The sequence below is a fragment of the Musca autumnalis genome, unplaced genomic scaffold (assembly GCF_047663935.1).
Source record: "Musca autumnalis isolate F117 unplaced genomic scaffold, ASM4766393v1 scaffold_4, whole genome shotgun sequence".
Taxonomy (NCBI): domain Eukaryota; kingdom Metazoa; phylum Arthropoda; class Insecta; order Diptera; family Muscidae; genus Musca; species Musca autumnalis.
The window spans coordinates 38,424,419-38,437,438 of record NW_027411977.1 but is presented as its reverse complement, the minus strand read 5'-3'; the positions used below and the strand labels follow the sequence as shown (position 1 = coordinate 38,437,438).

The 13,020-nt window shown below is 35.0% G+C and overlaps 3 protein-coding genes across 3 annotated transcripts; 2 read left to right on the top strand and 1 right to left on the bottom strand.

Annotated features, from left to right (window-relative positions):
- Positions 1-330: 330 nt before the first annotated feature.
- Positions 331-4,163, top strand: LOC141402902 (uncharacterized). Its single transcript, XM_073985028.1, has 2 exons — positions 331-336; positions 3,804-4,163. The coding sequence occupies exons 1-2, from the start codon at positions 331-333 to the stop codon at positions 4,161-4,163; spliced, it is 366 nt and encodes a 121-aa protein (XP_073841129.1).
- Positions 4,164-9,236: 5,073 nt separating this feature from the next.
- Positions 9,237-9,762, top strand: LOC141402901 (uncharacterized). The gene is made up of 2 exons (XM_073985027.1): positions 9,237-9,248; positions 9,309-9,762. The coding sequence occupies exons 1-2, from the start codon at positions 9,237-9,239 to the stop codon at positions 9,678-9,680; spliced, it is 384 nt and encodes a 127-aa protein (XP_073841128.1). The 3' UTR covers positions 9,681-9,762.
- A 2,559-nt stretch (positions 9,763-12,321) lies between these two features.
- Positions 12,322-12,765, bottom strand: LOC141402900 (uncharacterized). The gene is made up of 2 exons (XM_073985025.1): positions 12,754-12,765; positions 12,322-12,693 (listed from the first exon to the last, which is right to left on the bottom strand). Exons 1-2 carry the CDS (start codon positions 12,763-12,765, stop codon positions 12,322-12,324), a joined length of 384 nt encoding a protein of 127 aa, XP_073841126.1.
- Between the last annotated feature and the right edge of the window lie 255 nt (positions 12,766-13,020).

Here is a 13,020-nt window from a genome sequence, read left to right as displayed (position 1 = left end):
TGAAATTTGGACACCTGTCTTTATTAGGACATATCTCAGATATGTATGTAGATAAATCAATCCGTTTGATATCTGTGTAAGGGTGGACTAATGATATTCCTCATAGAGTACATATTTCCCGAATTCCATACGAACATTTTTAGTCTCTTTGACCCCTAAATATTATTCAATCTTAACCAAATTCAATACCAACCGTTGTTAGTGAGAGGCCTAACTGCATCTAATCTTGAATTGATATCACATTATGGTGCAGGATATAAAAACGCCTATCCGCGTTTTATACCCTACTCCACAAAGTGGGGAGGGTATTATAAGTTTGTTTTGCTAAAAATGCATGTAACGCCAGGAATTATTTGTCGTAGACGCCCACGTGGTATACCAAAATGCATATATCGACGACATAAAGCTATTTAGTGTTGTGTCAAATTCCAGATGTGATCAAATTCCAGACTGCAATTATGGATCGATCGTCACGAAATTTTGAATGGAGGTCAGCTTCAGACCTCCTGGCGCTGATCGTGAAATATTTAGGCTGTGAAATGGACCAAAAACAAGGCTTATCCGATTTTGTAGCTGCTCTGTTGGTGGCAATAATAATCCAATCAGTGCTAAATTTTTATACCCTCAGCATTTATGCTGACGATACGGGCAAGATGTGTTCATCGAAATAATGGTTTTAGACCCAAAGTATCTTTGGACGAGATCCGTTTCAGACAATTTGGAGTTGATTCAGCCATGTCCGTCCGTCTGTCTGGCTGGCTGGAGTGCACGATAACACACGAACGGATGAACCAATTCGGCCCAAAATTTGGCTTTCGTAATATTTTGTCCAAACTTAGTTTAAGTTCGAAGATAGCTAATATCGGTCCACATCTTCCGGTACATCCCCCACAAAAGTTCAAAAATGTTCGGAAAATTGTGCGCACGATAACTATTGAAGGGAATAACCGATTTGGTCCATACTTTGTACATCGTGAAATTTCTACCAGACTTAGATGAGGTTCCAATATGGACTCAATCGGTCCACTACTTCGGGTACCACCCACACGAATGTTCGGAAAAGTTCACTTTAGGACCTGCTTTCGAACCCTTTGATTTTTGTTGTAACAACTTGTAAACACTGCACAGTGGACCCACTTGTATGGAAAGGAGTGCCAAAAATAGCTCGAACCGAGCTACCACCTCCAAATTTTAAACGTAGTTTTATAACAAGCCAAAAAGATAGAAAACCATTTTTAGTGGATGTAGGTCCATATTTGGGTATAGCTCCCATAGAAAGGTACCGCCCGATTTTTGGTATTTTTACGATTTTGGCCAAATTTACAAACCGATTTGGATGTTATTTTGGATTTTGAGTTCTGGGTGAATAAAAATATGCAAAAAATATTAAATATAGGTCCACGTTTAGGTATAGCCCCAATATAAATGTACCCTCAGATTTTCGGTATTTTGACAATTTTAGCGAAATTTTCCAACTGATTTGGCTGTAATTTGACATTTTGAGTTCTGAGTGAACTATACCTCCATGCAAAAAATGGTCAATCTCGGTCTACGTTTAAATATAGCCCCCATATAAACGTACCTCCCGACGATTTTACCCATATTTTCCAACAGATTTGGCTGTAATTTTGCATTTTGAGCTCTGAGTGGGCCAAAAACCTCTTTGAAAAAATTTGCAGTATAGGTCCATGTTTAGGTACCTTCCGATTTTCGGAATTCTGACGATATTACAGGCGTGGTATAAGAGGAATAACTTAGCGGGTGACAGATGGGGGCAGTTGGACTTTTGTTAATCGTAAACAAGAGATTATCCCCTTCGTTTTAAAAAAAAATTTCGAGACTCACAAATGGTCCCAACATTAGTAAAACTCAACATAAATTAATATTAATTATATTAAAAACAGCAGAAAAAGTCATTTATAAAGAAATTATTTTTAATGAAGTTAGAAAACAAATTATGAATTTGTTTTTTTCGTTAAAACATTGTCAACGCCATCACCTATATGTTTCATTTTGAAAATTGCACATTTACCTCTCCTATCTTTTATAATTTTACTCATAACCTACGAATGCTTTGCGGATGTATTTTTCGTTTTTAAGGCCTCACATACAAATCACAACTTCTTCGACTTAACTTGGCATATAACCGCCAAAAATAATGCTGGTTGTTAAAAATTTGATATGTTTAGAGAATATTTATTTCAATCGCAACCAAATTTGTCACTATCAATTTTTCGATTTTTGTCCACTCCTTCATATTTTGCATATGCAAAATTTATACATTTTACATATTTTTTATGCAACAAATATTTCAATATTAGGTACAAAAATGTTTGTATGTCTGTTTAAAATTCTTTTCAGACAAGTCAATAAAATCTAGAAATGTATAACCACAGCCTCAACCTTCAAAATACCGAAAATCGGGAGGTATACTTCTATGGGTGCTATATGAAGGCCTGAAACTAAACCGACAAATTTTAGGTGGAAAGTTGTTTACCTCCAAGGAAGACTTAATTCCAAATGTCAGCCATTTTGGCGGGATAGTGAGGCCACAACCTTCAAAATACCATAAATCTGGAGGTACCGTTCTATGGGGGCTATATGAAGACGTGGACCTATACTGACAAATTTCAGGTAGAATGTTTTATACTCCCAACGAAGACTTGATACAAAATGTCAGTCATTTAAGTGTGATGTTGAGTCCAAAACCTTCAAAATATCGGAAATCGGGAGGTACCATTCTATGGGGCCTATATGAAGACGTGGACCCATGCGGACAAATTTCAGGTGTAAAGTTTCATACCCCTAACGAAGGCGTAATACCACATTTCAGTCATTTCGGTGGAATTTTTAGACCACAAATCCTTGCATATTTTTTGCATATGTTCATTTTATGCAAATATGTAAAAATATGTCAAAATATGCATATGCAAAATATGCAAAAATTTCTTTTGTGATGAAACTAGTTTCTGTCTAATCAGATTTTATCTACGACCATCCTAACTATATATGCATTTGCATAACTCTCGAACTGATTAACCGATTTGATCCAAATTTTGGCCTTCTTCATATTTTGTCCAAACTTAGTTTCAGTTTGGAGATTGGCAATACCGGTCCACAACTTCCTGTAGTTCCCCCCAATATTAAAAAAAAATCACTAAAATGCTATGGACGATATCTCTTGAACGGGCTGAGGGTATATCTCTGTTAGCAAAGCCGACTGATACTTTTTACTTGTTTTAATTGATTTTGATAAAAGTATGTACCTGTTTGATTGAACAAATATCTTAATCGAAACGCTCTTGCATAGCTGGCATAATGCAAACACTCTGCTGAAGCATATTACCATACACTGTCGGTATAGGCAGCTAATATATTTGGATTAATATCAATAACATTAAATTTCAATTAATTGGTGTTTTATTGTTTCTTCTTCATCTCAGTAATTATAATGGTGTGCAGTGACCATTGTTATGACCAAAGAATATGAAGTATTGTTGGTTTTTGTAAAGGGCACATGGATTAAGCCAGAGAGACAATGTGTGTGTGTGCTATCAACAATCAACTCTATTCAAGGTGGGCCAGCATAACAACAAATTTGTTTAAAAACTATATTACAGAGATTACAGAGATAATTGTGTATAAAAGTTGGAACAATAAGTTCTAAGGGCATCAGTATCAATTCATTTGTATTACATACAAGTTCCCAACATCAACACTTCCAAACAAAATGTTCAAATTCGTAAGTGTTTTGTAAATAAAATGACAAAGAGAAAAAAATTTAAATTGAAAATTATTTTTAGGCTGCCATTTTCGCCACCCTTTGCTTGGCTTCTGCTGTCTCAGCTGGTCACTTGGAAACCCATCATGTGGTGCATGAACCCGTTCTAGCCAAAGTTGGCCATGTTGTGCATTCAGCTCCCTCAGCTGTGTCCTATCAAAGCATCACTCAAGTCCATAGCAAATCTGTTGTAGAACCCGTCTACACTCCAGTTGTTAAGACCACCGTTCATGCTGCTCCCGTTGTTAAGACTGTCCACCATGTTGCCCCAGTTGTCAAGACGGTCCATCATGTTGAACCTGTCGTTAAGACTGTTCACACTCCAGTTGTCCACCATGTACACTCTGTTCCCGTTGTCCACTCTTACCATCATCATCACTAAATGGAGGGAGTGAAAATATCGTTAGTGAATATTGAATATATTTTGTGTGTTAAATAAATTGTTGAAAAAAGACTTCGTAATTATTTTCTCTCGATTATTTGGTGCAGAAACTTTTTTCGCGATAGAGAAAAAATTTCTCAGTAGTTTTTCATGCTCTACGCAGCTATGTGGTGGTATTTTTGATATATGCAAAAATTGCAAAAAATTTATAACCCTAATCTGCACTACAAGTGAACTGAAAAATCATTGGGATTTCGATCCAAATTATATAAGGCAAACAAAATTATATATTTTACGAAACCATTAATTTACCAAACATTCATCCGCTATATTTAGCTGTTGACGAATTGACTTTTTCTTTAAGTTTGGACACCTGTCTTCATTAGACCACATCTCAGATATATATAGATAAATCAATCCCTTTGATGTCTGTGTAAGGGTGGACTAATGATATTCCTCGTAGAGTAAATATTTCCCGAATTCTATACGAACATTTTTAGTCTATTTGACCTCTAAATATTATTCAATTTTAACCAAATTCAATACCAACAGTTATTAGTGAGAGGCTTAACTGTATCTAATCTTGAATTGATATCGCAAATATCATGTTTTATACCCTACTCCACAATGCACGGTGGCCAAATTTCCGAAAAACCTGGCCAAAAATCGAAAAAAATATATCAATTTACACTAAATAGTGCCAAATATTGTTTATAGGATCCCACTTCGTGTAGCTATGAAAAAATATATAAGTTTGTTCTTTAGTAAGTGGGTGTAAAAGCAGGTCAAAGTGACCATATTTGGAAAATTTTTTCTCAATATTTTAGTTGTTTATTAAAATATTATAATATCCAAAATAAACAACGGCTTATAAATATAATTTTTTTTTAATTAATTTCTCGTTAGAGACGAGCTTACTGACCTAGATGCTTTTTGAAAAAGGAAAGCCGACGATACGAACCCACACAATAACCACTGTGTGACATGCATGTTTCGCCTTTGGTTTAGGAAGGCTCCTCAGACACATCGACTGTGGGGCGGCTTCGCTATCCTCTAACTTATTTCCTCTTTCAATTGCAAGTTGTTTTTTTTTTTACAAAGTTGAATTTTTTGTTCAAATCTTTGTATGGCTTTCATGACAAACGCTTAGCGTAGCCTTTGAAAGTTATGAGTTTGGTTCTGAACACTAACACGCCGTGACAACACTTTTTTCCATGTGTTTTTCAAGGACGTGGGTTCGAACCCCAGCCTGGCTCAAGCTGATTTTTATTTTTATTTGAAAATTTTGCCTATTAGGCGAAGGTCATTTTTTATTAATTTTTTAATTAATTTCTCGTTAGAGACGAGCTTACTGACCTAGATGCTTTTTGAAAAAGGAAAGCCGACGATACGAACCCACACAATCACCACTGTGTGACATGCATGTTTCGCCTTTGGTTTAGGAAGGCTCCTCAGACACATCGACTGTGGGGCGGCTTCGCTATCCTCTAACTTATTTCCTCTTTCAAATGCAAGTTGTTTTTTTTTTTTTTTACAAAGTTGAATTTTTTGTTCAAATCTTTGTATGGCTTTCATTCAACTTTGTAAAAAAAAAACAACTTGCATTTGAAAGAGGAAATAAGTTAGAGGATAGCGAAGCCGCCCCACAGTCGATGTGTCTGAGGAGCCTTCCTAAACCAAAGGCGAAACATGCATGTCACACAGTGGTGATTGTGTGGGTTCGTATCGTCGGCTTTCCTTTTTCAAAAAGCATCTAGGTCAGTAAGCTCGTCTCTAACGAGAAATTAATTAAAAAATTAATAAAAAATGACCTTCGCCTAATAGGCAAAATTTTCAAATAAAAATAAAAATCAGCTTGAGCCAGGCTGGGGTTCGAACCCACGTCCTTGAAAAACACATGGAAAAAAGTGTTGTCACGGCGTGTTAGTGTTCAGAACCAAACTCATAACTTTCAAAGGCTACGCTAAGCGTTTGTCATGAAAGCCATACAAAGATTTGAACAAAAAATTCAACTTTGTAAAAAAAAAAAAACAACTTGCATTTGAAAGAGGAAATAAGTTAGAGGATAGCGAAGCCGCCCCACAGTCGATGTGTCTGAGGAGCCTTCCTAAACCAAAGGCGAAACATGCATGTCACACAGTGGTGATTGTGTGGGTTCGTATCGTCGGCTTTCCTTTTTCAAAAAGCATCTAGGTCAGTAAGCTCGTCTCTAACGAGAAATTAATTAAAAAATTAATAAAAAATGACCTTCGCCTAATAGGCAAAATTTTCAAATAAAAATAATTTTTTTTTGTTATTGTAAGGAGAGTTATGTGAAATGAATATAAAATTATCAGCGTCGCCAATGAAGTGCACGTTTTTTAAAAATTGATGTCCGTATTTGTTGATTATTTTCAAGATCAATTTTCACAATAAATGATGAAAACTGTTGTGAGTAAGATCGAGTTGTGCTGTGTACCTTATCATTTCATAAAAATGGAAGAGTTTTAGAATATAGTATAGGGTCACTTCCTGGCGTTTGGGTATAATTTAGAGTTTTGATGTATTCTAGGACTTATAGTAAAATTGTATGGCGAACAAATTTCTAGAATATTTTGATCTGATACGATCACATTTTATAGGAGAAGGGACAAAAAACCCCCTTTAATGATCGTTTGAAGATTAAAATATATGAAAAGGGAAACCAGCAACCCGAAAAACATTAGAACCCAATCCATTCATTTTTATATTTTTGGCCAGGTTTTTCGTAAAATTGGCCACTGCGCAATGTAGGAAGTGTATTATAAGTTTGTTTTCCAAAAAATGCATGTAACACCGGGAATTATTTGTCGTAGCCCCCCCACGTGGCATACCAAAATTCATATATCGACGATATAAAACGATTTAGCCATGTGTGGTCGTCCGTCCATTATAAATTATAATTAAATTTCAGGCCGCAATTATGGACGAACGTCACGAAATTTTGTATGGAGGTCGGCTGCAGATCGGAATAGACACCTATTGTTATTGGTGATGATCGTAAAATATTTAGGGGAACCAAAAACAAAAATTTTATCCGATTTTGTAGCTGCTCTGTAGGTCGCAATAATAGTCCAATCAGTGCTAAATTTTTAAATAAGGTTTGAGTTTATGACAGAGAAGAATCTTACAATTTACTATGATACAATGGACCGAAACTGTAGTGTGAAAATTGGTAAAATTGGTATTGGTATATCTTATATCTTTATTCCTGCTACACATTCCGCCCACGTGAGGTTATATTTGGAAGACGATATCTCGACTTTCCATTGCTGCCAATTATGTTGATGTATGTACGGGGTCAGATAACAGAGTTACACCCTAGTATATACTGGGATCCAACAGTTTTATTTGTGTGTAGTCTGACCATAACAACGCTAGAGTTCGCAGTTATATGTAGTTTAATATTGACAGTAAATTTTATGGGAAAAGTATCCAAATTTAATTTTTGGTCCATATTTTAATATTCCGGCAAATTAGGAAAGCTAAACTTGAAAACCAGCTCTTGACCTCTCCCTTGAGGTCATCAGTGCAGCGGTTAGATAACTGAAATACTCTCCAACATATGAACGGGTTCCTTTATTTACCTTCCATGCTACAAAATGTTGCACGAATGATAGAGAAATTGGTAAATCAAGTTTTTAAATCGATGTAAATTACAATGATGTACGGGGTTTTGAAGGTTTTGTGCTACCATTTGCTCAACAGTAATGTAATAACTCCATATTGATTATTTTTTCATTAGTCGATCCCTTAAAAATCAGCGAAAGCTATTTCTAAAAGTCTTTTAACATTGTTTTATTAGTAATATATCGTCAAACATGTCTGATTGTCCATTATAAAATAAAACAAATGACACTTTATCATAGACAAATAAAAGAATAGACAGAGAAATTGTAGTGTGCTTGTTTTTTGTAGGGGTCGCTCGTGCAACCAATATACTGTGTGTTCATTCAATTGCATTTTGTTTTTGAGTAAATTGCAAGATTTTTTGATTTTTTGTATAAGGGTGTAGATCCGGCCAAATACTACCCACATATTGTCTATTACCACCAAAAATAGTTTAAAAATATATAGTTCTTGCCATTTTAAAAATTGAGTATCTCATTGAGTGAGAGAATTTATGTGAGAGGATTTCTTTGTCTATTCTTTTATTTGTCTATGGACCTTACGTTTACAGTAATGACGTCGTGCTACCTCTCTGGTATGTTATCGTGTATATAAACTTATGTACATATGTATGTATGACCGGACAAATATGTCGCAATCATACAAAAGAAATTCCGTGAAAAACTAGTGGTCAGGGGTAGTGAAGTAGGGCATCATATGGTCGGCCCTGTCCGACTATAACCCTCTCTTATTTGTTAGCTCTGCTTTCATAATTTGCTGAGTATTCATTGTCATTTGTTTTTTTTTCTTTGTGTCTCAAAGTAGAATTTGACCAAACTGCATATTTGAGGTAAAGAGTTGCAACCTACATAGTTGGATTTTTTTTTTTTTTTGATTTTAAACTTTTCATTCTTCAATATTGTCGAGAAAAATAAACTCTTTTTTATAAACTTGATTTCCGTTATACGTTATACATGTACCAGAGTGATTGAAGAAATAATTCAAATGAAATGGTCTGTAACAGCACGCACAGCACACTGCAGACACAGATTACCATTGACTATTTGTATAGGCTGCTAATATATTTAGATTACTATCATTAACATTCAATAAAGCAGTATTTAATTATTTCTTCTTCTTAATCTCAGTAATAACAATGGTGTGAAGCGTTTAATTTTAGGGCAATATAATGTGGTTTTTTTGTTTGTTGGTGTAAAGGGCACACACATACATATTTATGTTATATGTTCACAGAGAGAGCATAACTGATCAACTATGAAGTGTAATCAAGGTGGGCAACGTATTAACCAAATTGTATACCAGTTTTATTATGGAAATTATCTGCAGCTCATTATGTATAAAAATTGGAACAATATGTTCTTAGGCCATCAGTAACAATTCATTTGTATTACATACAAGATCCAAAACACAACTAACCAAACCAAAATGTTCAAATTTGTAAGTTTTTATTAAGAAGAAAAAATTTCATGAAAATCTAAATTTAAAAATTACTTCTAGGTCGCCATTTTCGCAACCCTCTGCTTGGCTTCTGCTACCTCAGCTGGTCACTTGGAAACCCACCATGTCGTGCATGAACCCGTTCTAGCCAAAGTTGGTCATGTTGTGCATTCGGCTCCCTCTGCTGTGTCCCATCAAAGCATTACCCAAGTCCATAGCAAATCTGTTGTAGAACCCGTCTACACTCCTGTTGTTAAGACCACCGTTCATACTGCTCCCGTTGTGAAGACTGTCCACCATGTTGCCCCAGTTGTCAAGACTGTCCATCATGTTGAACCTGTCGTCAAGACTGTCCACCATGTTGCTCCTGTTGTACACTCTGTTCCAGTTGTGCATTCCGCCCCTGTGGTCTCTTACCATCATCATCATTAAATAGAGAGGGAGAGAAAATGTTGTTAGTTGTTATTGAATAGTAATTGTTTGTTAAATAAACTGTTAAAAATATATTTTAAAATTATGATTTTTAATCTGTATGAAGATTTGAAATGAGGGGTGGTTCGAAATACCTTAAGGGAGTTTTAAAGTATATTTCGTTCGCGTAGCACAGTGTGTGTTCCGCTAAAAATTAGAAGTTAGCATGATCAAATCAAGCAGAGAGCAAGCAAAATAAAATAATAATAAAACAAAATAAAACCAGTAAGGAAATATACAAAATCGGGCGGGACCGACTATTTGATACCATACACCACTGGGTATATGTAAAATATGTATGGGAGCTATATCTAAAAATTTCGACATAAAATAACACACTTAGGAGGATATCTACACCGAACTCCGTCACACATTCAAAACTTCATCAAAAATGGACAGATATGAGTTGTTTGGTGAATTAAATATGTGAAATCGGCCGAAAGTATATATGATAGCTATATCCAAATCTGAACCGATTTCGATCAAATTTGGCACATCTATTTTTAGACCGCATTCAGTCACACTTTCCAAGTTTCATCGAAATTGGATTTCGATCAAATTTGGCACACCTATTTCCAGGCTAAATTCAGTCACCAAATCCAATTTTCATCGAAGTCGGATGTATATGCGTGTTTGGTTCAGAAAATCGGGGCTATATCAGAATCTGAACTGATTTTCACCAAAAGCTATAGCGTTCTTCCTATTGCTAAAAAATTATATTCCCGAGTTTTCAGATGAATCGGACAAAAAATGCGACCTGTACGTTGCGAACGGACGGACATGCATACATTGACTCAGAAAGTGATTCTATACATATCCCTAGAAGGAACTATAGGTCTATCTCTTTTCCTTCTGCATGTCACATACATATACAATGACACATACTACCCCTTACCACAGTCCCAGATAGCATTTAGAAGACTGTTTTTTCAAAAATCACATTGAGGAGTCTTTTTAGAGTCCTTTTGGTGATCAAAAATTGATTAAGTCGCTTGTGTGACCAGAAAGGGACTCGAAAGTGACTCCCTGTAATGATTAAAAAGAGTTCAATTTAAAATACAAGAACAAATGTGTAGCAATCACAAATAAATCATTGAGGTGTTTAAAATGTGACAATTTTTTGTTATTTATTGTCACATTTTGATCATCTGGAAGATCGAAAAATGCTTAATCAAAAAAGGGTCATACAGGTGTTTGAAAAGTGACTATAATTATGTATACTCTGATCATATTTTGAACAGTTAGGTGATTAAAAACTGATTGCTTTGTTTTATTTTTATTTGGTTGTAAAAAAAAAATAAGATTCTCATATACACTTTCTACAAAATTTTGATATAAATGTAACGTATAATATTAAAGGTACAGACAAACACAACACAACAGGTTTTGCCAAGTGAAATGAAGAAGCAGTATACTAACCACCAAGCAACATAAAGGATAATTAAAAGACATAACAAAGCTGAAAAGACTATAAAAAAAGGAAAGAATAAAAAGAAATTTTTTTTAATTTATTTCGTCTAACAAAAAGACTCATAAATGATTATAAACATGACTCTAAAAAGACTCGAAAAAGGGTCCGAAATTAATCAACAAAACACCAATAAATGATTGAAATACGACTCGAAAAAGACTCATTTGTGATTTGTTTAGAAGAGTCGCCTGAGGTTATGTTTTCCTACCGACAAAGGAGTCATTTATGATCAGAAAATGAGCTCATATTCTAGCTTTTTAATCGTGCAGTCGGATCAAAAAAGACTCGAATTTGATTAAAATTTTCAAAAAATGCTGACTGGGCGTGAGGTAGGTGTAGATTATACATATGAAGGGTGTTCAAATTGAAAACAAAATGTTCTAAAAATAGAATTTTTTAAGTTAATTTTTTAACTTTTAATGGGCATAAAATAACTAGTTATTATATTTGATAATGATTTTCTTTTTTGCTGGGTGTGAATAAAATATTACTCTGCATATTCTGGACTGTTGCTTTATTTCATTGTTGATATCCGCAAGAGGATGAGCCTTCAAAGAGCATCGGAAAGCATTCTAATGACAATCGTCCTTGTAAAAAATTTGATCGAAATCGGTTCAGATTTGGATATAGCTATCATATATACTTTCGGCCCATTTCACATATTTAATTCACCAAACAACTCATATCTGTCCATTTTTGATGAAGTTTTGAATGTGTGACGGAGTTCGGTGTAGATATACTCCTAAGTGTGTTATTTTATATCGAAATAGGGTCTGATTTAGATATAGCTCCCATACATATTTTACATATTCCCAGTGGTGTATGGTATCAAATAGTCGGCCCGCCCGATTTTGTATATTTCCTTACTGGTTTTATTTTGTTTTATTATTATTTTATTTTGCTTGCTCTCTGCTTGATTTGATCATGCTAACTTCTAATTTGTAGCGGAACACACACTGTGCTACGCGAACGAAATATACGTTAAAACTCCCTTAAGTTATTCCGAACCACCCCTCATTTCAAATCTTCATACAGATTAAAAATCATAATTTTAAAATATATTTTTAACAGTTTATTTAACAAACAATTACTATTCAATAACAACTAACAACATTTTCTCTCCCTCTCTATTTAATGATGATGATGGTAAGAGACCACAGGGGCGGAATGCACAACTGGAACAGAGTGTACAACAGGAGCAACATGGTGGACAGTCTTGACGACAGGTTCAACATGATGGACAGTCTTGACAACTGGGGCAACATGGTGGACAGTCTTAACAACGGGAGCAGTATGAACGGTGGTCTTAACAAGAGGAGTGTAGACGGGTTCTACAACAGATTTGCTATGGACTTGGGTAATGCTTTGATGGGACACAGCAGAGGGAGCCGAATGCACAACATGGCCAACTTTGGCTAGAACGGGTTCATGCTCGACATGGTGGGTTTCCAAGTGACCAGATGAGACAGCAGAAGCCAAGCAGAGGATTGCGAAAATGGCGACCTAAAAGTAATTTTTAAATATAGATTTCCATAAAAAATTTTCTACTTAATAAAAACTTACGAATTTGAACATTTTGTTTTGGTGAGTTGTGTTTTGGATCTTGTATGTAATACAAATGAATTGCTACTGATACCCTAAGAACATATTGTTCCAATTTTTATACACATTGAGCCGCAGATAATTTCCATAATAAAACTGGTATATAATTTGGTTAATACGTTGCCCCACCTTGATTACACTTCATAGTTAATCAGTTATGCTCTCTCTGTGAACATACCTATAACATAATATGCGTATGCCCTTTACACCAAACAAAAAAAACAACAT